At 45.4% G+C, this 26,944-nt stretch overlaps 1 protein-coding gene across 1 annotated transcript in view; it reads left to right on the top strand.

Annotated features, from left to right (window-relative positions):
* Positions 1–26,944, top strand: part of LOC146859269 (germ cell-specific gene 1-like protein) — a 162,711-nt gene that overhangs the window by 9,243 nt on the left and 126,524 nt on the right. The window contains exon 2 of the mRNA XM_085649954.1: positions 10,020–10,129. Within this exon, the coding sequence (XP_085506080.1) occupies positions 10,020–10,129 (110 nt within the window). The remainder of the gene's footprint in view (positions 1–10,019; positions 10,130–26,944) is intronic.

The raw sequence follows: 26,944 nt of genomic DNA, 5'->3' as shown, positions 1-26,944 counted from the left end.
TCGTATTACACTTTGCATTATTGCTGCTAACGAACTATCGAACTGTCGTATGACGCCTGACCTCATTTGTGCCTAATGAACTTTATGCTTGGTGCGCTACGCACTGCGTTATTTCTCCCTTGCATATTATGTGATTGTAACGTGGCGCATTGTATGATTTTGTCAGTGCACAGTATCTGAGTATAACGTGGCGCAGTGTATTATTTCTTAATTGCACCGTACAGGATTGTAGCGTGACGCATTGCTTTGTTTCTTCCTGGTACAGGGCATGCTGGTGGTGATACGCACTTCATTATTCCTTCAATTGCAAAGTACATGACTGTGGCGCTACGTATGGCATTATTTCTCTGTTGCACAGTATAAGAGAATATCGTTATGCATTGCAGTATTGTTTCCTTTTGCAACGTGTGTGTTCCTAGCAATATAACTGATCTAACCTTTTGGGAAACGGTTAGAGAAGAGCTTAACTGGTGGTTAGACCCGGTGGTTGAGATTAGAACCTACCAACCCACCGGAAAGAATACTACCCATTCTTTTATGTTGATTTTGTATTGTGTGGTCGTTTCGTATAATTTCTTATATAAAGATTATACTCATTTTATCAATACTCGTGTGGAGTCTATTTGTGATGACATCATGGGGTTATTGTGAGCATGGTTGCACATACAGAACACTCGTACCTTTGAGATAAGCCTGGCTGCTCGTGCCAAGCTACTAAGGGGGTGAGCAGGGCTATCTCAGACAGTGTCCTTACTTAGCCTAATGTTGAAGCAAGGGGTTGAGGGCGTACGCCTCCAGCATTTGGTGGCGGCGGTAAGCGACAGGGACCTCCACTTCCAACATTTATGATCTATGTCATTCTTACACATTCTCCTCCTTTCACACTCTGCCCTTCCATTCCTTCTCTTATTTCCCTCCTATTCGCCTTTACTCCGCCATCTATTCTTTCCCCCTATTTCTCCAACTCTACCTTTCTTTCCTCTCTATCTCCTTCCTTGCCTTTTCCTCTTAATCATTCCCCACTCTTTTTCCCTTAACTTGGCCCTCTCGCCTTCTTTCTCCTCTTGTGACCCTGTGCCCATTCTTTAGTGACTCTACTTCGGTCCTGTCTCACCCTCTTCTTCAGTTCCCAGCCTCTATCCAGTCTCCTTCAGCCCCTCACTACCCTTCAGATCTTCTATTTTTCTCCCTTTCCAATCTACCTTTCTCTGTTCTTACTCTGAATCACCTTCTAGTCGTCACTCCATTTCGTCTCTTTTTCTTCTCTCCCCTGCAAATGAGTTCACTGAGGGCCAAAACAAAATCAAGAGACGACGGATCCAAGACTATTCTTAAAAATCCCTGATCCTGCGACCCCAGAATACGTACTCCCATATTAGTGAACTTAATTTGGATCAGGACTTGACTTCCTTTAAAACCCACATGAGTGGAAAAATATCGACCAAAGTCTATACTCCTGCCTTCGAAGGGCACTGGCCTGGCACAAGGTTCTTCTAATTTTATTTTGTGCTCAGGAAACGATGCTTCATATCTGTCCTTTGTGACAATGGTGTAGGGGGAGACAGAGTCAGCCATGATCTCCAACTCCTTTCCCAAGACTACAAGAATGCACATAGGAGGATTGTTGAGATGACTCTCCTTGTCTGCAGTTTTATCTTGAAGAACAAGAACTATGTCAACAGACTTGGTCTCTACTTCATCTTCCCGCTCACTAGCAACAGGAACCGCATTGGATACTTGTGCCACTCTATGGCTTCCAGGGCGCTTGCCTCCTTACAATCTTTGGTGAAATTATGTATTCTGACACAAGAATTACATATTTTGGTTAATTCTAGACACTCCTTGTACAGGGCAACATGGGTGGAGCTGCCACAACAATAACATCTAGTTCTGGAGATCATTCTCATTTTTTAAATAATGTTTTCAATTTCAGATTTTCCAACTAAGCACACTTCATTAGTTTTTCTTTCAGGACGATCCACAGCAACTTCCTTAACCAAGTGCACGGATTGTTCAGTGGCCCAGCAGACTCCACCACCTCTACAAGACTGGGATTACCAATGGCCCATAGTTTCTCCTGCACATTTTCATTACTGTTATTACACATGAGTTGATCACACAGCGTTTCATTTGTTGAGGCTCCACAAATCATGGATAATCCCCTCAAGGCAATCAAGAATGCATGAGAAGATTCCCCCTTCTTCTTTCTTCACGTATACAAGTGGCATTTTTCAAGCGTGATACTTGTGGCAGTCTTAAAATGGCCTCCAAGGCCTCCTCATAGTCATCATGTCCATCCACTTCCTCTGGAGTTTCCACCTTGGGAAGAGTTCTATAGATTTGTTGCACTTTTGACCCTAAACAATGAAGAATCCCCTTCTGATGTCCAACTGACATTACACTAGCATCAATGGCTACAATAGAACTCAAGAATTCGTTCAATTTTACCAAGAAATGGATGGATCACCCTTGATTTGTAAACATTTCTGGGGCGCGTCAAATTGCATTACGGAAAGGAATACAACAACAACAATGAGAAAAATCACTAGAGGGGGAGATGATAAAAGCAGTGAGGATATTTAAAACTGCCCTGAAGAATAGTGACATTACCAACACAACAAAAATGTAAAAGCAGTATTCTGGACGCAGATGGCAAGACTCTGGAATAGAATCAATGACACTGTGTGCTCCGCAGTGTAATGTTGGATGGGGGGGGGGGGGGTCGATGAAAATCAAAGATGGCTCCCGGGCTCCAAAGCAAGGTTTGGAATGCCCCACTCCTGAGGAGATTACTGTCTGTGACACAGGAAGCACAACCCACCCTGAGCCCGCCTTAATCCTTATTCCACCTGCCAGCGCTGAGGGAGAGGCACAAGACTGGGGTAAGTGCAGGCTCTGGTACGATTTTTGAGGGCTCTGCTCCTCTGTGACACGTCAGGTCGTGTCTCCTCACCGCTTGATGTGGGAGGTGTCCAAATAGGAAATCCAGGATGCCAAAGAGTGCCACTAAACAAAGTCTGGCACAGACGGGATCCCACACAGGGGAATCTTCAAGATGGCCGCACTAAGTCTCCCTCAAGGATATAATCTACTGAGGGCTCGCTTAAAATGGTGCTCCACACAGCAACAATGGTACCTCTAGCCAGATGGAACTGCACCAGGATATTCTCTGTTCTTACTCTGAATCACCTTCTAGTCGTCACTCTATTATTTCTCTTTTTCTTCTTTCCCCCGCAAATGAGTTCACTGAGGGCCAAAACAAAATCAGGAGATCACGGATCCAAGAATATTCTTAAAAATCCCTGATCCTGCGACCCCAGAATACGTACTCCCATATTAGTGAACTTAATTTGGATCATGACTTGACTTCCTTTAAAACCGACATGAGGGGAACATTATCCACCAAAGTCTATACTCCTGCCTTTGAAGGGCACTGCCCTGGGCACAAGGTTTTTCTAATTTTATTTTGTGCTCAAGAAATGATGCTTCATATCTGTTCATTGTGACAATGGTGTAGGGGGAGACAGTCAGCCATGATCTCCAACTCCTTTCCCAAGACTACAAGAATGCACATAGGATGATTGTTGAGATGACTCTCCTTGTCTGCAGTTTTATCTTGAAGAACAAGAACTATGTCAACAGACTTGGTCTCCACTTCATCTTCCCGCTCACTAGCAACAGGAACCGCATTGGATACTTGTGCCACTCTATGGCTTCCAGGGCGCTTGCCTCCTTACAATCTTTGGTGAAATGATGTATTCTGACACAAGAATGACATATTTTGGTTAATTCTAGACACTCCTTGTACAGGGCAACATGGGTGGAGCTGCCACAACAATAACATCTGGTTCTGGAGATCATACTCTTTTTTAAAAAATATTTTCAATTTTGGATTTTCCAACTAAGCACACTTCATTAGTTTTTCTTTCAGGACGATCCGCAGCAACTTCCTTAACCAAGTGCACGGATTGTTCAGTGGCCCAGCAGACTCCACCACCTCTACAAGACTGGGATTACCAATGGCCCATAGTAACTCTGGTTCTGTCCTCATCGCCACTCGAGTGTAGTAATTCAGAGCAAGCGAAGTAGGATTACATGAATTTATTGAGAGGTAATCTGTTCAACGGCTGCTCTGTTGAAAGTCAAATCTCAAGCGTCCCCAACTGTCACCCAACAGAATGCTGCCGCTAAAAACATTCTAAGGCAGACCAAGAGAAGGAGAGGGGGGGGGGGAGACCGGTAGGAAATGGAAAGGAATCAAAGAAAGGAAAATGTCGTGCCTTATCCTTCTCAGACTCTGTGGTCGTGGCGGTGCTTGGGGTGATTTAGGGACTATCAGCTAGATCAGCATCCCCTGGTAGTTATGTCCAGTGCATCATTTATTAAAAAAAAAAAAGATAAGGGCATAACGTTTTTTTTCTGGGGCCCATCCCTAGCTGTGACGAAAACCAAGCTTGACTTGGTTCCACCTAACGCCTCTTTTTTCTACCACCCTTCACTCCCTGCCTCTTTATCTCATTCTTGTCGGCTCATTTTCACTCACCTTGCCTTCCTTTGTGACTGTTCACTTGTGTTTCTATTCCTTCCTTTTCTGCTGTTCTATCTCTTCCTCTGGTTCAAAATACAGATGATAAAAATAAGTTCCAGTCCCTTTCAGCCACTTCAGCGCACCGGAGGCCTGTTGGGTTATTATCTTTTGTGGGCCGATGACAACTTACTTGGAAGCTGTTGCTTCTCAGTTTAAATGGGACCCATTCCTTCCTGAATGGATGATTCTGGTGCTGGTAGAGCAGCCTTACAAAGGGCATTATTATGTTGTTTGCATTCATGTAGCTCATGTCTACCAGAGGTTTGGTCTCTTGTCACTCTTGTCTGTTCGTTTGGTGTGTTATCCATACCTCTCTTGTGTGTCTGGATTGTGTGCCACCAGCCAACTCTGTGCTTGCTGTCTGTATTATGTGTTGTGGACATGACTTTGGCTTTCAGGACTGAGAGTTGTCACATAGTTCAGAGCCCGGTGTTGCAACACGGCTTGGGGGGGGGAGGGTGCCTTGATCGTGCATTGTCACATGGTAATGGGCTATATGCATTGAGTGTTGTACACTCGGCTCTGGATTGTAAGGATTGTGTGTTCTCACATACATATGGGCTGTCAGGACGGTGCATTGTCCACACAGCTGTGGGCAGGGCCAGTCTGGTCATTCTGCCTCTCGGGCAATTGGACTGCAGGTTTTGGGTCTGCTATCAAAGCTGGGTGGAGTACCATGACCTAACTATGCAAGGCCACACTGTTGCAAGGGCTGATTATGGTTTCCAATCCTGCCCTGGCTGTGAGCTGTCTGGGTTGTGTGCTTTCGTCACAGTGTGGGCTTTCTGGATTGTGTGTTGTTTACATGGTTCTTGGCTCCCTAGTTTGTGTGTTGTCTCATGACTCTGGGATGTCTGGATAGAAGGGTGCTAAACAGCTCTCTGTTGTTAAGTTCTAATACAATGCTGTTCCATATCCTGCTTTGAGTATGTAGATGTTGCTTTCTCTCACACTGTGATGGTGTCTGTGATGCTAGAATGCTTAAGGGTCCTCTGTCCAGTATTGCATTATGACAGTATTTCTAAACCGGACTACTGTAAAATAGCCCCTGCCTCTGTGATATAGTGATGCTCCGAGTGACACCGTCCTACATGGAACACCAGCATTACCACGAAAACCACCAGCCATTCACCTGTTTTTCAAAAACAAAAGTATTTGAGGGGCGTGGCTAAGCTGCCAAAGATGGTGGTCGAGCTTCTTTGAGCTCCCAAGGCGACTGCTCAGATCCGTAGACATCCGAAGGGGTGGCCAGTGTTGGGGTGCGGGTCCCCTGGTGCAGGACCCCCCAAATGCCAGGATTTGCCGCTGGCATTGTGGGAACAGAGTGGCAAATGCAGGGGCAGGAGTCGGGCCGCCAGCGCGGCAAGACTCATGTAAGGCCAGAGCGGTGAAGGCCGTAGATGTAGAAGACACCAACGGGGGAATCGGAGCCCCGGGCGCAGAAAGGCGCTGCGTGGCCTTGCCCTCAGCTGTTGGACGCTTCAGTGAGCGGGAGCAGTGATGTGGTGATGGGCGGCAGGGCCTTTAGAGCGGCACTTGGGCAGGAGGTGCGGCTTACATCTGGGCCCGATCCCGGCCCGCACGAGCGTTGGAGGTGAACGCGGGGATCGGGGTTCCTGCTGACTGTACCCCCACCTGACAGGAGACAGTTGGCATGACATAGAGACGGCCTAGAATGCCAGAGGCTGTTTTGTCCCCTCCAAAGCATTGGAGATGCTGACTGGTGGAGGACCCCGGCCTTCCCCCGTGGACCAGCTGGGGAGAGCCAGGGGGGTGGGGCTAACTTCCAACTTCCCAGCGAATGGAACAGGGAGTATAGTTTGACGAATTCATCAAGGGCCCTGGTAAGAGGAACCTCTGAGGAGGTGGGGGCTTGGTGGTGGACAGCACGAGGCGGCTGCAGGGAGTAAGTAACCGGGGGTTCAGGGAGCAAGGAGCTCCTCGTTTCCCTCCGGACCAACAGTGGTGAAGCAGGCCAACTGGTGAGAGATCACCGCTTTCCTCCCCCTTGCTCAGGGGATTGGAGGCAGGAAGGCCTGGAGCAAAAGGAGGGCAGCGACAAGTGGAGTGACACCTCAGAGACGGCCCAGGGGAGATGCAGTGCCTTCTTCGGGACAGTCACGCCCAGTGTTGGAAAGTGAGGGGAGCCCCGGGTGGGTAGAGCCCCATGCAACGATGATGCGGGAAGGAGCAGCAAAGTCCTCCCAAGGTACAGTTTACCCCTACGCTACGGCGATGTCAGCTGCCAGAGGAGTGACAGGTGGTCTGCCCATGACTGAGGTACACTCAGCCGATGCTTTCGTGCAGGCTATACAAGACTCCCCGTCAACTCTGGAGAGCTGCATCGATGGTGTGGGAGTGGAGGTGTCCCTCCTGCGTAACGCTCATGGAAAGTCTGATTGTGTGATGGAGGTGGCGAACCTTGTCTCCACGACGGAGGATGAGATCCAAGTTCTCAGAGACGACATTGCAAATTTCACTGAGTAGCACTGCAATTGGAGAGGTAGGCTGATGACGCTGAGGTTTGCTCTAGGAGGAACAACAGCCGCTTGGTTGGGGTCCCAGAGGGACTGGAGGGGGCTTGAACTGAGCAGTATTTCACAATCTGATTTCATTTATGGATGCCACAGTGAGCTCTATCGTCTTGATATGTCATTGAAAGGGTGAACAGATCCCTTGCTGCTCGACCTCCACTAGGAGCTCCACCCAGGCCTATAATTCTGCACCTGCTTAACTACATTGACAGGGATGCTGTCCTTGCAGAGGCCCGCTGCCAGCAGGTGGTCTTACTGTACCCCAACAAGGTAATGTTTTTTCCCGACTACACGCTGTGGGTCCAGCAGGTACTGCGGGCCTTGACTCAGGTGATGCAGAAGTTGAGAGCGAAGCAAGTGCCATATATATTGCTCTACCTGGCATGCCTAAAGGTCATTTTCAGAGGGAAGTCTCCATTTTTGGCGACTTGGAAAAAGCATGGCGCTGGGAAGCGGAGAAGCTACAATTTCCTAAAAGGGCGGAGAAGGAAGGATCCCCCTGACTCAAGGACATTGCGGGGGGCCCCGGGGTCAAGGGCAAAATGCCGGCAGAGAAGGGTGAAGTCAGCCTCAGTGACCTGGAGACAAGTTGGAGAGAAACTCAGGGATTCTTCACTGTCAGGGGGTGAGGCAGACGTTTGGAAGGCCCCAGTAATGGGGAAAATGCGAGCTTGGGCTCACATGCCGACACTAGGCCAGTATCGGGGCGGGAAGGCACCCAACCTGAACAGCTCGGGGCACACGACCTAAGGGTGTTGAGTAGGAGGACGTGGGTTGAGTGCAAGGGTAGGCTGACAGTCTGTTCATCTGGCAAGGCACGACATGGGGCGGAGTCACTCCAAATAGATGGGACAGACACCAAGAGCCAACTGGAGACATGCACCATGCACAACAGTTTGCTGTGTACGTCCAGACTTTCATACAGGATGTGGACCGCTGGAGGCACCTGCCCCTCTTGATCATGGAAAGGGCAGCCCTCTTCAAGATGATTACTTTGCCTAAATTCTCATCCATGCTCCAAAACACCCCATGGCCATAGCCCGAACAGTTTTTCAAAAAGGTGGCCAGGACGCTCCGGACCTTGCTTTGAGTTGGAGGGAGGTCCCCCACACACTTGCCATGCGTACATTGCAGAGCAGCACATACAATGGGGGTATTTTACTCCCGGGCCTTAAAGCATGTGACTGGGCCTGACAGATCCAGGCGGTCAACAAATGAGGCTGCTCCTCCCCCCCCGCCCCAGATTTGATCCAAGAACACGGCTTGAAAGGTTGATAATGGAGGGCAAAACCCATATTCACTACATTTACGGGAAGAAGTTCCGATCACTGCTGTTGGGGGCCACAAAGAGTACCCTGAAGGCCTGGGACAAGGCAGCGGCCTACTTGGATTGGAGGGACAAACTCTCCCTATTCATCCGCTATGGATCTGAGAGAGTTCAGGGAGCTGCCCAGATTGCTTCTGTGGGATCGGATTGGGATCTCTACACTCGGGGATCTGGGAGGGAATGTAGGGACTAAATTCTTCCAGGATTGACAGGCCGAATACGACTTCCACGACTCTTGGGTTTTTCGATATATCCAGATATGTCATGCCCTGCTGACGGACGGTATACAGTGGGACGAGCTGTAAGGCAGTAGCCCCTCAGAAAGGAGGATACCTCAGGACCTGCCCTCTAGGGACATTTCCTGAATGTATCGCACCCTTCTAAACAGCAGACCAGACAACCTCCGGCCACCGAGAGCCAGGTGGCAAGCGGACTTGGGTCCCATGGAGGACATAGATTGGGAGGCTGCATTGATGCATCCACAGGAAGTGGCATTAAAAACTAGTTACAGGCTTATGCAACTTAAGGTCCTGCAGATGACATATTACTCCAGACCAGGCGCGCAACACCCATTGGACTCAAAGGGTTTCAGCCCCTCCTTCCCCCCGTCGTGTGTGGCAGCCCGGGATAAGGCAGCTTCCCGGGCACACACACAGCCGCACCCGAGCACTTCACAGGTCTTTAAAAGACCATTTGCATGTTAATGAGGCCTCGCTGTTGTTTCACCCCTTCTAAGAGCCCCTGCAGCTCCACTCTACCTATTGCTTAAAGATTTAACCCCCGCCGAAATTCTTTCTTAGCCCCCCGCCCCCCGATATTTGGCTCTAGTTGCGCCTCTGCTCCAGATCACGGCTGTGCACAAAGGGCCGGGTAGTGAACCCCAATTGTGTGAGGTGTGGGGAGGAGAGGGGCACATTCTATCATATTCGCTGGTCCGGCCCATATATACAGACATACTGAAAGGGGGTAGTTGCTGAGCTGGCAGTGGTCTTGGTGGCTAATATCCATTTATACAGCAGTTTACACTTTTAGGCATACCAGGAGATGTTGACATCCACAGAAAACAGCTCATATTCTGTGTAATGGGCTTCTGTGTAGCCAGTAAATTGGGCAGCCTTGACCTCCTTTACCCCCACTGGGATCCAGTGGGGGTAGGGTATGCAGAAAGTGTGGTCTGTGAGGCATGGCGCTGCCCAAGGGTGTGGGGACACTAGCGGGCACACCGGGCCTGGACTCGACTAGTGAGTTCCCCTCAGGGTCCCCCCGGGAAGAGGGGTGCCATGAGACAACTGAGGAGAGGGGAAACATGGGATTGAGATTGGATGAGAAGGGGGAGGACGCGGCCATGCCGCAGTAGACTGGTCCTGCGACCTAGGGTGGTAGCCTGTCCGGATGCTGATGCGAGCATGATGGTGACATGTTGTAAGGTATTGTTCTTGTGGAAAATAAAAATGAATAAAAAGAGTTTAAAAATAAAAGTATTTCTCATTTGATTAGTTCAGCCACTGCATTGATGCAGTGAGAGAGCCAACCCAAAGTAACCAAGAATCTCCCTTCTGACCCACTGCAGGAATGGAAAGTGCCCACGAGAATGCAATAAAACTACCCAAGGTGAAGGAGATTGACCACTGCTGCTGCCAGAAGGCCAGGGACTTGGAGCCGCTGCACAACAGGAAGAAGGTGGCTATCTTTTCACGTTCTTTACTCTGCATGGATGTCTGTGCTCCAGTGGTATAGGCACAGGAGAGCAGTCTAGCAACACAATGCTTTCTTTACACATAGGCAATTATTGGTTCCACTCTGGGCTCAGATTGTATTTGATGTACTTGGAAGACAGACTGAAGCAGTGCATTTAACAAGTGTTGCATTTTGTTGTAAGAACTTGCTCAACTATATCAGCTCAGCCCTGCACATGCTCGAAGTGAAGGCAGGATCGAAACAAGTAAGTAACCAGAAACACTGCCTGCTCAGAAACCAACCTCAGCCTCCGTGGAACGCCGTGACGTCACCCAATCCCTGTGGCAACCTCTAAACGATAAACATTCCACTGCCGCAGTGCGCTTAGGTGTTTCTGCCACTAATCCTGCACTGGAATAATTATTTAATAACATTATAACGCATCTCTCGTCTCTGCAATTAAACAAATAACAAATCTAACATAACAAGAGGAAACCGGGATAGCATGAACTCTGGTATACATTAACTCAAAGTTCTCTACGAGGGGGAAAACTGCAGTACATGTATTCCCTCTCTTCAGTCAACACAAATTGTGCAACTTCGCTGACACACGTCACTCCCTAGGTCCTTCCACCTGTGCCCCATATAACATGTAACCCTCTAAATGCTCCGTCTTCCTACCATTTCCTTCTGTATAACACAATTGTATTACTTTAAGTAAAAAGCGCATTGAATGCAGTAGAAACAACTCGGGTGATGCTGGTAAATTCGGAGTGGTCCATAGTGACTACAGCCGATGCTGCGCGTGTAAGTGGCCCAGAAGGTAAGCATTGCTTCTTGTTCCAAGTCAGTCTTCAATGAGGGTTAGTGGTGTGTGTTAAAGTCTAAACAAGATCACAACTTAACAATTTGCAGGAGTTAGTCAGTATGCACCTGTCATGGATTCATGGGGGGCTAGGCTGGGAAGTGTGGCGTGGTGCACTGTATCCTTGTCAAGGTGTATGACAGAGAGGTAGGGGAAAAAAGAGATGGGGCCAACTTCCTAACCGGGAGGGCGAAGGGGAGGCTTTCCAATATCTGAGGGGAGGAAGCGTCAGCTGTGGGATGGGAGTCCGTGCCGTCCATTGCACTGTCTGGAGAAGACTACCGGATGCATCTATGCGGGGGAGTCTCATACTCTGTCTGGTTTCCCAAGTGGTGGCATGCTCCGGGGAGGGGAGTCTTCTACCCGCTTCCCTGCACTGGTTCACCCCCTCACATGAAGCCCACGTAGGAACCTCCGACTGCTCATGTCTGATGTTCAGTCCACTAGGGTCTTCCAATGTAAATGTAAATGTGCAGATATTTATATAGCGCAAATCACCAACCGGTCTCTAAGCGCTTGCTTAGGGAACCCATCCTGGTATTCCCCTGTGAGATAACCCAGCAGGGCATCCACAAGGTGAAAGCCAGGCATCCCGCCGCGAGGGGCCATTGTGGAGATTAAGCAAGCTATTGCCCAGAGTCGCAGAGTGTGAACCCATGAATCGAGTATACACTGGAGCGAGAATTATCGAGTCCATGGACAATTTATGGACTCAAGACCCAGCCGAGCCAGGAATTGAACCCTGGTCCCGGGCTGATCTCTGCTTCCAGGTCTGCCTACTCTAACCAGTGAGCCACACTTCTCCAATCAATGGCAGTTTGTCGTTAGGCCATGGCCAATGCCAAATCAATTAAAGTTAGTCATGCTGAGTTCCCCCTTCGGCCAGGGGAAGAGGTCAAGAAGGCCTTAAAGCCGGTGTTGTGAGCATGCGTCAATCGGTGGCCCTAGTCACATAATGAACAACGGTGGACCATAGGAACGGAGCGACGAGCGAGCCCATGCCATGTGGAAAGTGTCTGCACCCTCCATGGCACATTTGGGGCAGTGCTTGAATGGAAAAATAGAAGTGCAGGTACTCTGTAACAGAGTACCTGCTTGTTTCTGAGAAGTGCCAGTACTCTCTAATTAAAAGTATTACTTTTTCAGAAGAGCAGGTACTCTTCCTCTCAAAAGAAAAAGGTGCCGGTACTCCGTACCGGACAGTACTGGCCCATTTAAAGCACTGATTTGGGGCATGACGCACTCACCTCGGGGACCATTGAGTGTGAGAAATGGGAACATTGTTTAGAATTATCCGGCTGCTATGTAAAAAGGCCCAAACTATTTTACTATTTAAATGTGCCTTTCCACGAGGAAGAAATTGCTGTGGCAAAATTCCCTTGGACTGTTCTATTCCTACAAAATGAGTTGATCAAGTCACAGTGTTCAGCTCCACATCAACCAGCTGGTGTTGTCTCCTCCGCAGACACTCATTGTCAAATGGAAGTGAAGACGCTGGGTCGGAACAGGTAAGTAACTCTTCTTTATTTTCAAGAGGACCAGCAGCATACATGGAGCTCCCCTGCCTGCTCAGAGATCATGCCCAATGTCCACAGACCACACAAGCTCACCTGATCACTGTGACAACCCCTCAAGCATACACATTCCACATCTCCAGTGTGGTCAGCTGTTTCTAACACTGATGCTGTGCTGTAATAATTCATTCATAACATCATATTAGTTTTTACTTTCATTGTATCTGATTATTTATATTTATGGCCACTGAAGAGTCCACAACTTTCTAATGTTTTCCCAATTTGGGCGATGATGGGTTTAAGGTAAGGATCACACAATGTAGCCAAGTGTGGTATCCATGAAAGACTATAGTGTGATTCTCCAGGGAATTACAGATAGCACATCTGTAAAGACGAGACTTGAGACGTGTATAGTTGATGACGTTTATTAGTCAAAACAGCAAGTATCATCCCACAGACACTGTCCAGCGTACATTATTATGACCAGCCCGTCTCGCCGACCCAATTGGCAGCCGACGAGGTGCTTGCTATCACACCACACAAGGCATGACGCAGCACACTACCCACGCGGAGAATGCTCACTTGAGCCAGATACTACATATCTCTTTTCCTTACACAATAAAAAAAACACCTATAAAAAACTTTACCATGAGTATAAAATTAGAGAGATACCAAAATTACAACTAATACGACACCCGTATAAAACATGATACAATGTAATATAATGCAACAATTATCCCAAATAAATATTTAAATTACACACACAAAAAAAACAACATATGTAACACATTATCGACAAGAACACAGTACTGATAAAAGGTCTTCTACAAAAAGCAATTATCTATACCTCAAAGGCATTCCTACATGTGTATTGCTTCTTTGTTTAGGTTCTAAGGATACCTAAGCCCTTTCAGTGGAACCCTGTTGTGGAGTGCATTTGTTTCTATTAGCCATACTAATGTCATAGACATCTTCGTCTAACTATTTAGGGTCAACTTTTGACTATTTTACTCATGTTCCACCAATTGTAACCATTCACATGCACTGCACTATCACAAATCTTATCAATTCTAATAGGCCCAGAGTACTTTGTATCACCTTTCTTCACAAAAGTTCCTTTCTTAATCCATACAATATCTCCCACTTCAAAATGTTTACTTGATACACTTCTTTTTGTTAACGAACATTTCTTGTTTCATTTGTGCATTTACCACCTTGTTCCTCACATAATGTCTAAATCAGATAACGATGAATTCTGGCCATCCAAGCTGGCTTAAAATCAGTCGCAGGCTTCCTACCTCCTCAATAATTCGAAAGGAGAAACACCGTAAGACAAATGTGATGTTGTTCTATAAAACCACAGCATGGTTCTAACAGCTACGGGTATCACACATTTATGTACAATTGCCCATCATATACATTCACCTAAAACCCTCTTCAGGCGCTCAACCATGCCATTGGATTGAGGGTGGTAAAGCAAACTCTTGAGGTGTTTTACTCCGCTATCGTTTTGAATTGGTCCCATCTCTGTAGAAACAAATTGAACTCCATTATCAGAGACAATTGTCTCTGGAAACCCCTCACGCATGAAAACTTCCTTAAAAAATTCTACCATTGTATTGGAATCAGGCTCTCCAATACATTTCACCTCTGGCCATCTAGAATAATAATCGATCATAACCAGAGCAAAGCGAGAATGATGGGGTAATCATTGGAAAGGTCCCATAAGGTCAATACCCAGTTTTACCCAAGGTATTGAAGGTAGCCGAATGGTAGTTAAAGGGGGTGTAACTGATCGTAATACCTTGTTTGCTTCTGGAACAAATTACACAATCTTGTACACGACTCAAAATATTTTTATCTTATCTGTGGCAGTGGCATAGCCAAGGGTGGGGTTGGTCTGAGTTTTCGGGGCGGCGGCCTCCCTTGCTCTTACCTGCAGCCAGCAAGGGCGGCAAATGGAGGACCTGCCCGTCAGCACCCACCCACTCTTACTTCTGGCCGCTGCAGGGCGGCAAAAGCAGAGGCCGCCATGGTCAGCAAAATGTTTAGCTACTCCATTGATCTGTGGCCACCAAAAATATTACAAACTTTACGCTTCATAAGGGTTGCCCCCAGGTGGCCCTCATGAGCTTTAGATAACAAACTGCTGCTCACATTTTCCGGTGGAACAATCTTCTCTGATCTCATCACTAAGCAATTTTTTGCAAACAACTCTTCACAGACCTTGACATAAGGTTGGATGGTTGCATCAACATTCCTTTCCTTTGGCCATCCTTCCACAATAACTTGGCTACAGATTTCATAATACTATCCTGCTCAGCAGCCTCATCATCACACAAACCAGTCATATTTTACCACTTTTTGTTTCCTCAATTTTCATATGGAACGTGAGAGAAAATCTGCACGACCATTTTTCCCCCTGAAATATGTTCAATCTTAAACTGAGTAACCTAGTGGTCAATCTGGCTTTACGGGGGGTATAGTTTCTGTTGGATGCATCTCCTAAAATGAATACCAAATGTTTATGATCCGTTTGCAGGACAAACCTTCGACCCCAAAGTTAGCATCTACATTTTTCAGTAGCCCACCAACATACTAGAAGTTCTTTTTCAATTACTGAATAATGCAGTTGAGCATTTTTAAGCACCCTAGATGCAAACCCAAATGTTTGTTCTTCCTCGTCAACATATTGTGTAAGTACTTCGCCCAGGCCTATGCTACATGCTTCTACTGTCAAAACACAAGAAGCAGCAGGATCATAAGGTTTCAAAGACTTAATTTCAATTGTTTCTTTAACCATTGAAAAAATGTCTCACATGCCTCATCCCATTTAAAATCAGTGTTTCTTTTCATTCAATTAGAAATTGGATTGACTTTTGTCACGTAACCAGTTATAAATCTTGAGTAAAATTCGCTTAAATCTAGAAAATAATTCCCACCATCTTTATCTTGTGGCAGAGGTGCTACTAAAATTGCTTTCACTAAGCCTGGTCTTGTTGTACCCCTTTTCAGAGATAACATGTCTCAAGTATTTTTCTCACCCTTTGCTGAACCCACATTTTTCACCTTTCAAAACTACCCCTTACTCTTGAATAAGAACCATAAATAAGAATGCCATCTTGAAAGATGGCCACATTCTTTACGCCCTTCAAAAGATTGACCATAAGATGTTGAAATACACGCGCAGCCAAAGCAAGACCAAATGGCATGCAACAATATTGAAACGTTCCTGAAGGCGCAACAAAGGCCGTGAGATGTCTTGATTCAGTATCTGTAATGTTGGGAAGCGGGTGAGAGTAAATCAAGATTTCTTTGTTGAGGCTGCAAAGATCTACACATACCCTAAGGTCATTGTCTTTCTTGCGAGCCAATCCAGTGGAGATAGCCACATAAAGGACTCTATTGGTTCAATTATTCTCCTGTTACATAGCACTGTGAGCATCTTTTCTAGGTCTACCCCCACACTAAATGGAACACTTCTCATTTTGTGCTTGATAGGTATAGCGCCATCTTTATTTCTTATGAGATGCTTAAACCCTTTTGCCATGCCCAATTCACCAGAAAATACCATGGGGTAGTTGTATAAACGTTCTTGAACAAAATTATCATCTCATATAGCTAAAACCTGTTTCTTAGCACCTGGGCACAACATCATGTCAAACAGATACTGGTGAAACCATCTAAGTATGTACAATCCCTGGATTGCAACATACATTTTTCCTTGAATACATCTTCCTTTGAATTTCAGCACATCTTCAAAGTAGCCAAGTAGCTCTATTTTGTGACCCTCATATGAAACTGGGAAACGATCTGGTGGCAATAATTGTCTGTTTACCCAGTTGCTTAAGAGCAGAGCTTGTGTGATCATAATAATGTGTGCACCAGAGACACCCAATAAGCGTAATTTTCTGTCCCCTACTAATATGTTCACATAACGATCAACACAATTTGATGGGTTATCGGTTCTCACATTTTTATCGCTTACAACCAAAACCATATCCTGCTAATTTGAAATTATGTCATCCATATCACTATCACTGTTGTACTTGACATACCCCACCTTTCTTCTGACCCAGACATACTTTTGCAAAATGACCAGTCTTTCTATAAGTTCTACAAACTATGGCCGTATTTACTAGAAAGTGCACCTACAGTTTAGTTGGACAAGTTCTTCCACCCCTGTTATAACAAGGATTGCCACATCCGAAACATATATCAGTGCGTACAGGATTTACTGATTCTGTTTTTCTTTCCTCTAACTCCTTTATGGATTTCTGAGTCTCCTGGCTACTCTCACATTCTTCTTTAAAGAGGGATTTCCTAACATTAACAACTTTTGTCGTATGGCTGTGCCTGAGCAGTGACTTTTAAATTGATCACGTACTAATTGCTCACTAAAATCTTGTAACTCACATTCAGCAACTAACTTCCTTAATGCAGTTGTGTCAACATCTTCAACCGCTTTCAGAGCTCTTTTGAAAAATTATGGCGGAAAACAACTAGACTCGGATGTACATCATACCTATTGGCTAGTTTTTTTATTGTTTCCTGGCATTTATCCAACTCCTCATCATCTGCCAATACCAGTGAAGGGAAATGGTTGAATGCTTCTCTCCCTTCAAAGCCTAACGAATGGGGTAAAATAAACTGTTTCCTTTCAGGTTTAAATCTATGAGAACCAATTGCACCAAGGTATGTTTCAAATGCATCTAACCATTGACATCAAAATATAGGGGTGTCACCTGGGGGCATATTTACAAGCCCCTATTGCCACCACAATGTCACTTTCAGTGACATTGTGATGGTGATAGGGACCTCGCTTTATTTACAAGGCAGCGTTAAGCCACTTAACGTGGCTTAACGCTGCCTTGTAAAGAAGGCACCCTTTCACGCTGTATTTTGCGTGAAAGGGGAGGGCAATGGGTGTTGCGGTGGGCATTCCACCGCAACACCCATTTATGTTGACGCTGCCTCCTAGTTACAAGGGCAGAGTAAATAGGAGGCAGTGCCAAAATGAATACCAGGAAAAACCTGGTCTTAAACAGGTGAAACAAAGAGAAATGCTTTAATTCTCTTTGTTTTTGCTGTTTCCATGTGTGCTGCCTTGCGGCACACATAGAAACAGCAAATTGCCTATGATCGTTTATGTGTAGGAAGGTCCCCCTTCCTGCACATAAACAATAATTTAAAAAAAATTCTGTTTATCAACTTCTATGTGTGCATTAAGCAGCACACGTAGAAATTACAAAACGGTATTTAAAGATTGTTTAATTGCAGGAAGGAGGACCATCCTGCATATAAACAATCTTCCTCTCAACACAGGCACCCTTGCACTAAGGGTGCTTGCGTCGGCGTTAGGCAGCTAAAGTTATCACCAGCGCAGGGAGAAACGAAGGGCTGCACCATATTCTAGTAAATATTGTGCAGCTCTGCGTTACTAAAGTGACAAAGCATGTCGTTAGCCTTCTTGGCTTAACAACACACTTTGCCACTTTATTGTAAATATGCCCCCTGGTGTCTCCAAAAATGGTGGTGGTGGATTCACCGCCTGCATTGTTTTAACATGCTACGTACACTAGATCACACACCAATTGAAATCTGAGCTACATTATGCTTAAAAGGATTAAAACTAGTTTCCAAAATATTCCTATTAATAAAATGGGAAAAGGGGAAAACATTAAAAAAGACAAAAGCTAAAGCACCTTTAAATAGGATGTACCAACCCAAATTCCATAAAACCACCAAAATGTTCAATCAAATCCAAAATCAAATATTCCCAGAATGGTACGAGTATGTTTTGGCAAAACATTGGTGTGCGCAGCACCGCACTGACAAGCATTAGGCGTGCGCCTCACCACTGAATTTCAACTCAATGGCTCATTCAGGTCTGCTTGTCACCGCACATAGCTGGTGTGTGCAGCACTATTCTGGAGAGCATCGCTGTATTTCTGTGTGCGCATTCCCGATACACGTTGCTGGAGTTCATTGGCCAGAACCACAAAACAGTGTGAATGAACACCCAAAACCCAACTTTGCCATGCCAAACATAATGCTAGACACTAAGCAGGGTGCTCTCAAATGCCAATGTCACAGGGATCGCACAAGTAAAATAATGTGCTGAAACTGTAGACTACTTTAGTAGAGTTCAGTGAAATCCCCTGCAGTAAGAACCCTATAATGTAAAAAGTAAAACACATACTACACACTGTTAGTGAACTCCATAAACTGTACTTACAGGATCGCACTATTCAAACTGGGCAGCGTTAGCCAAAATTGGTGCGGATAAAAAAGTCATTCAATCCTCAACTTCCTGGTCCTCACTCAGTGACGGAGTAATAACAAGCCGTCCCACGACACCTTCAACAGACAGGCTTGTCAACTCCTATGACCTCCTTCGGTAGGTGGAGTTCTGACAACCCATCCCCATTACACCTTCAATAGACAGGCTCGTCAACTCCTTGGACCCGCTTCGTTAGGTTGAATCCTGAAAAGCCGTCGCACTATACTCCCAATCGACAGGCTCGTCAATTCCTTGGACTTCTCTCACTAGTCAGAGTCCTGACGGGAAACATCCATTACAACGCAGTCATTACAACGACCTTTACAACGCAACTGTTACATTGCAACTGCCTTTACATCGCATGCCATTACGATGCATGTCATTACAATGCATGTCACTACAATGCGTGCCATTACAACGCATACCATTTCAATGCATACCATTACAACTCATTATAAGGTATTAATGGCGATTATTTTTAGTATTCTGTTGGGGCATGGGAAAAGTAATTTTTACCTCTACACTATCCAACACTTTCCCTACTGTTGCACTTACTGGAGTGGGGATAGTAATTTTTACCCCTACAATATACAAAACTTACCCTACTGTTGAACTCACTGGAGTGGGATTAGTAATTTGTACCCCTACACTATCCAGCACTTACCCTTCTGTTGCACTAAAAGTATTATGCGTTGTAATAGTATGCGTCATAATGGAATGCGTCGTAAAAACATGCAATGTAATGGTAGTTGTGACATAAAATATTCAGTCCTGACACAACCACCCACAATGCCTTTAATCAACAAACACTGTCACCTCACACTGCACAGCTGCCCTCAACCTTTTTTCAGTACATAACAAACTGGTAATCGATCCGCCTTTGCAGGGAACTTCTCACTTCGAGATGGCAGAAATCGTTGTATCCGTGAGTTCTTTGTGGGATGATTGCCAAAATTGTTGCCACGTTTATTATGTAATGACGAGACTTGAGACGTGTATAGTCGATGATGTTGATTAGTCAAAGCGATAAGTATCATCCCACAGATACTGCTCAGCATCCGTTGTCACAACCAAACCCGTCTCGCCGACCCAACTGTCAGCCAATGAGGTGCTCCCGACCACACCATACAAGACAAGACGCAACACCCTGCCCACGTGGAGAATACTCATGCGAGGCAGATACTACAAAATTTGGTGGATAATGGGCTTATGGCACAGAGATTTAAGGTTATTTGCTCAGGATCACACAATGTAGCCAAGTGTGGGATCCATGAAAGGCTACAGGGAGTTACCACTACCACATTCTCATACTCGATGGAAATACTAGCTCAAACTTAGCTGTTTGATTAGGCTTGTGATGATGTCCCGGTATTGCAGAAAGCAGAGGTGGGCATAGTCTTTTAGTATCAGCATATTAGTACTAGCTACTGAAAGTTCATTTTGGTATTTCTGGGAGCTACTGCAAGAAGTCTGGTCATGGTGAAGCTACAAGTTACACAGTTACCTCCTGAGATTTCTAGTTGATTGGCTAGGTGGCCAGATTGATATGAGCTGCAACCTTGTAAACCACTTAGCAGGATTTCATGTATATGCAAGCAGAAGGGAGTATGGTGGCCTTTTGTTAGAGGTTAGGAGAGTTGTTGTACAGTCTTTATTGGAAACCTTTGGTGGAAATAAACTAAAGCGCTTGACTATGAAGCAGAGGTTGTTTTATGGAAGGGACACTTAATTCAGTGCAACATGCGGATTTGGAACCTGGCTAGCTGGACAAATATCCTGATGCTTTGTGGAAATATGGATTTTTATGATCAGTTATGTCCCCTATCTTGGACCCCAACGGTTTCATGTATAAATCATAAGTACATGTATGTTTCCTCCAGTTCCAGTTATGAAGACGCAAACACATGTGCGTCCACCGTCAACATGTCCTCTTTCAGACCCGCCATGAATGGGCCGGATACTCTATTCCTAAGTATGAAAGGCCACCGGCTTTATATGGTTCACTTCCCACATTTCTTACAGTCCAGGCGAGTAGGCCCTGATTCTGCCATCAAGCCTTTTCTGCCTTCTGCCTCTGAAAGCTCCAGTCTGAGCTCGCATCTGTATCCATGAACTTTGTCCTACTCCCTGTGCGGCTAACGGTGCCTGACTCGACCTGTCTGCTTGCCAAAAACTGTATTTCACCTTCAAGATTATCTGCTCTGCTCCGCTCTTCACCCAATGCATTCCTGTCTAGTAGTTTAAGTAAACATTCTTTCAGCTACCGAGCAAAAGGCCCGGCTTCTCTGTCTTTATGCAAGTAATTCATAGCCCTGTTACTATGGAAGATTTCTGCCCTCGCATCTAGTGTAGACACTTAGACGCTTGTACACGCACTAACAGTCAGTATAGTCAGTATAGAATAAGATTCTATCCTAAGAGACCTTTCTTTTTGGATAACACAGTTCTTTAAACATAGGATGTTAGATATGATTTGGGATTAGGTTGACATAACCCCAGACTTCTGTCTCCACATGTAGAGCTAAATGTCAAGTCCCCTTCACCCCCTAGTTGCACGTCAATCACACGTCATGCTGCTGCGCGCGCATCTCTGCCAAGTATTTCTGCTGACATTGCGAAATTCTTCCGTGGAACCACCCATTTATGACATCATATCCAATGACGTTCTTTAAGTTACGCCCAGTTACACCCATTTTAGTTACGCATGTATGTTCTTATCTTTGTTATCAACTGTTACGCCTCCTGCATCTGTTTCACTGTAATGCCTATTGTATAAAAATGATTACTTGTCAATAAAGTTTGTTCTTCACTTCCTGAACCTTCGTGGTGATGGAATATGGAGTCCATCAATTCGAATTGATTTTGGAATAAAGCCCGTTCCGAACCTCTAATACCACGGATTCTGCCTCTTATTTTACTGAGCTATTATTATAGATTTTCCGCATCAAATTAAGTTCCGGTAATTAAATTATTTACCACATATATGGCGCCCGAACAGGGACACTTTCTCATCTCACGCGCCGGAGGTGCGTTGCAGGCCCGGTCTCCTGCCACAGCTGGACGGACAACAACGCGTACCCACAGGATTTCCTGTATCTCCCTCCTGCCGAGCGGGGGTAACTGAGGCTGCGATCGACACCCAGACGAGGCGGTGAGAAGTGCGAAGTATCCCGACCAGAGCCTAGCTGAGAGAGCAAGATCCGAGGTATACAGAGGCCCACCAGGTTCCGAAGTTCCGAAGTTTCGAGTCGAGTCCAGTCCGGTCCGAGTCCAGTTCAGTTCAGTTCCGAGGCCTTCCGTTCCGAGCTACCCGGTGAGTACCATTGTCGGGGAGGCGTTCTGACGTGCACATAGGTTGTGCCGGTCAAGACGGGTTTGGGTACACAAATCCGGTCTGCACTGTTTCAGCAGTGTATCTGTACTGTTTAGCAGTATATCAAGTATGTCTAGTATATAATCCAGAATTACCTAGTTAGTGCCGAGTATCATGTTTAGTGACTAGTTCCCTAAATGGCCATCATTGTTGTTCATTAAATGTTAAATGTTAAAATGTTTTAAATACGTTCTGCATATTGTGGTGTGAATGACTGTTCATTATTGTGTTTTGTTGTATTAAACGTGTTCAGAATTAGGTATCAGATCAGATCAGTTCTCAAAAATGCCGCTCTTTTCGAAATTAAGACAGATAAAAACTAGAAAAGGGGTACTCGAAGAAGCTGTTCCCATTCCTCCTAGGGACACTCCAGGGTACTTCATGTATCATAAACATGGCCTAGACGCCATATTATTTCTTGATTTATGGGTAGACTACACCAAGGAATTACCAGAAAGTCAGAGGTGGCCCGCAGCTGGGACCTGGGATGCAGATTGCATCGTGAAAGTAGAGGAAGAATTATGGAAAAAGAAAGCTAGACAATCACAGAAAGATGCCATTGAATTATGGCGTAAAGAATCGTATGGACGTACAGAAAAAGCACGTAGACAGGAAGAGAAGAGTAAGGAGAATTCAAATAAAGTTCGAGAAAATCTATTAATTGAAGAAGGTACTCGAGTAAAATCAGAACAAGTAGACAGACAACGAAATGCCCTTATGAATGGTATGTATCCTCTTCTGGCCGAAGGGTTACCTAAGGCTACTCCGGAGATACCAAAAGACTTGCCACCCCCATTGTTCCCGATAAAAGTACATCCCAAAGGGCATCCCAGAACCGCAGAAGATGTTTTTCTTTCCTCTTATTTAGACGACGCAGCTCCCGAGTATGCTAATGCTGCGCCACATAGACCGCCTGCCGAGGGGGTTCAACGCCAAGACCCTCCTCCGTCTGTACCGCCGCAACAACAAACTCCGACACAAGTTCCGGCAAGCACATCTGTTTCTACAGCTGTACCCACATCTATGGTTGCTATATCACGTTCAACGAATCCTTTCACATCCAGCACCCCAGGTGGTGCTACGGGAGGTACAACAAACATTTTTTCCACGCCACCCAGAGTAAATAAACTTTCCTTTCAAGAATTAGCACACCAACGTACGCCCAAACTAGTAACTCCCGACACGCTTAAGGAACTTCTAATAGATTGTAGATATGACCCTGTGCCCGGAAAAGGGGACGAAATGCTGCTGGCATCATTACGTATCCGACGAGCTGCAATATATTTAGGGAGGCTACCAGGAATGACTACACATTTAGAAAACATATATCACTTTGTCCAGTCAGGACGAGATTCTGAAAGTATTAATAGAGCCTTGGAGTACCAGAAAGTGGAGATACAGGGGGAACTGTTACGTTTCCTCATAAATTGTGTGATCAGAAATCAAGACCGACCAGGGGTAAATCCGGAAGAAATGCAAATTCTTACCACATGGAGTCGGAATATATCAGAGGGGAGACATGATAAACGATCATGTATAGTAGCTATGTGCCGCAAGATCCGCAAAGAAGTAGAACGAATACACGAAGAAAGATTAGCAGTAGACGAGCCTGAACAAACCGAGGAGGAGGAAGAATTAGAACTGCCCACAGGACAGTTAGAAACCATGGCCTATGTAGGTAGAGGAAGATCTTGTAATAATACTAGAGGCTTTACTGATCCGATACGTCCGATACGTCCAGATAATAACAGAAATTTCCAAACCCCTATAATAAATATAAGGTCCCCCGAGCATTCGTTCCAAGCTGCTGACAAATTACTCCGAGAACGAAGGGGTTATCATCTACTCGATTCTATGGACGAACAAGAATTAGCCAGGTCAGCCGTTCATTGGGTTGATAGTCCCGGAAAATATAGTGATGATACATTAGCGCACACGTTTTTGAACCTCACCCCAGATGAACAGCGTTTAGCTGGTATCTATATGATTCAACAACTCCTTATATTATATAAAAGCCAACACTCCGATCCTGGTCCCTTACCTAATATCTTGACTGAACTACTCACGAATAAATGGAGAGGTTCAGGTACTGAGCTAATTAGAGAAATACTAGAATCCAGAAAGCAGTACATTCTTTTTGTATGTCCCGAACATGTCTCACTGCCCATAAAAGAAAGAACGACGTATTATATGGATAGACAGAACCCCTTACGCGAAGTGCACCCGATAAAAGGTGATGACAATCAGTTTAAACGTGTGTTTGTATACACACCCATATCTAAAATAGAACTATTAGAAATGAAGAAAGTGGTACCCAGTCATGACAAAGACCCAGCGGGTTTCCACCGTGAAATTAAAGACATGTTGCTCATGGGAGAATATACCTATCCCGACATTATGACAATATTGAAGGTATTAATGCCTGCGGGCATTTACGAAAAACTCAAGGAAAAGGACTGGGAGGTGGGAGACCAGAAGATAGATTGGACAGCATTAGAAAACGAAGAAAAAGCTCGAGGTCCAGGTTCAGGGCTTGGGGAAAAGACCAAAACACTACCAGGTTTACTAGTACAGGTACTGCCACGTTTATTAACTACGAAAAAGGAAGACTGGGGTGCAATCTCAGCCTGTAAACAAAAGCAAGATGAAGACACTAGTGATTTCTATGCCCGATTCGAAAAATGTTTTGGTATAAATAGTGGAATAAAAGCAAGTAGCGAATCGTATCCACATCTATTTGTGACAAAATTAGTTGAAAATTCCTTGCCCCAAGTTAAGAATAGAGTATTGAAATTCGAGAGTACCTGGCAAGGTAACACTCCGTCACAGATGTTACAGATGCTACAGTACCATCACAATAGAATTAGAGAGGAACAAGAACATGAACAAAGACGCATGAAAGACACGAAAATGAAAATGCTAGTTTCCCAGACAGTTCCAGCTGACGGTCATAAAAAGGGTATGACACAGTCTAGTGTTTCAGCAGGTCCTGTAAAAGGGACATGCAACTATTGTAAACAGCCAGGCCATTATGTACACGATTGCCCAGTTTTAAAACATAATATCGCCATAGGTAATACAAAAGAAAGACCACGGCCACTTAGACAGGATCAGAACCAACAAGGAGCTCCGCAGCATGCACAGTCCATGCCAGCTCCGCAACAGTCTCTGCCAGCTCCACCACCGCAGCCTATTGCTGCCACACAAACAACGACACGACAGATGTACCAGACCGCACAGTATGACTATCCTGATTATCAACGATACTCATGAAACAGCCTAGAGAGGGAAGTTGGCTTACCCCTTATCGAGGTCCCTGTAGATCAAGAAGGACCTTATGTACACAGTGAACTATTAGGCCAAGATAGAAAATTTTTACTTGATACAGGGGCAAGCCGAACAACTATAAAACGTAGTGAAGTTCCAGGGGCACCCCTCTCAGGCTCACAGAATATTTCCCTTGGTTTTTCAGGAAAACCTATCATTAATGAGGTATCACAGCCTCTTCCCCTTACGATTGGTCCCTTGACACGAACTACAGATTTATTGCTTACTAAATCATGTCCAGAAAACTTGTTAGGTATAAAAACATTGAAAGCTCTAGGAGCTATAATATGTTGTTCTCCGGAAGGAGTAAGATTGTTTCTACGTGATTTCAAAGGGCACTATGTGTCCCGAGACATGGATCACCGACTGCAGACTTTACCCACACATTTATGGGCACAAGGCCCTACAGATGTTGGTTGCATGAACATTACACCATATCGAGTCACACTAAAGGCAGGAGTGGTACTACCACGAATGCGACAATACAAGTTACCCCCAGATGCTGTAGTGGCTTTACTGCAAATCATTGACGAGCTCATTGGCCAAGGAGTGGTTGTGGAAACCGACTCCAATGTATGTAATTCCCCGATAATCCCGATTCTTAAACGAACTGATCCAAAAGCCCCGCCAGTATATCGATTGGTTATTGATCTGCGCGAATTAAATAAATGTATTGTACCACAATACCCCGTAGTTCCAGACATTTCTTCATTACTGACAGCCATTGATTCCGAAGCAACATTCTTTACTGTAATTGATCTCAAGAATGCCTTTTTCAGCGTCCCAATAGATCCGGAAAGCTAATACTTGTTCGGATTTAGTTTAAATGGACGAAGCTTTAAATTCACACGCGCACCTCAAGGATTCACAGAAAGCCCCAGCATCTATAGCCAAGCACTGAAACGAGAACTTGACAGTATCCACATGCCAGTCAACACTGCCCTGCTTCAATATGTCGATGATCTGCTGATCACCGCTAGAAGCGAACCTGAATGTGAAAAAGCCTCACTGACGGTTTTACAATTCTTGGCCGAAAAGGGGCACAAGGTGTCCCCTTCTAAGCTGCAATTCTGTGTCCAGCGAGTTGTTTACCTTGGTCACTCGCTGTCCAAGGAGGGAAGGCAGCTTACACCAGATCGCATCCAGTTAATTGCTAACATGCCAATACCCAAGACACAAAAGGAGGTGCGGGCTTTTATAGGCCTCACTTCATATTGTAGGCAGTGGATCCCTCAGTATGCATTTCTAGCAAAACCACTCATTCAGTTGACAACACAGGAGGCAGCCACATCGACTGTCCTCCCTTGGACTCAGGAACATACACAAGCTTTTGAAAGCCTAAAGAAAGCTTTATGTCAAGCACCTGTCTTAGCAACACCATGTTACAATAAACATTTTACACTCTTTGTTACAGAACGCGAAGGTACTGCTTTGGCAGTACTCACACAGGAACAAG

The sequence above is a fragment of the Triturus cristatus genome, chromosome 3_2, assembly GCF_964204655.1.
Source record: "Triturus cristatus chromosome 3_2, aTriCri1.1, whole genome shotgun sequence".
Taxonomy (NCBI): Eukaryota; Metazoa; Chordata; class Amphibia; order Caudata; family Salamandridae; genus Triturus; species Triturus cristatus.
Note: the sequence above shows the minus strand (reverse complement) of the source record. Positions and strands in the feature narration are given on the sequence as shown.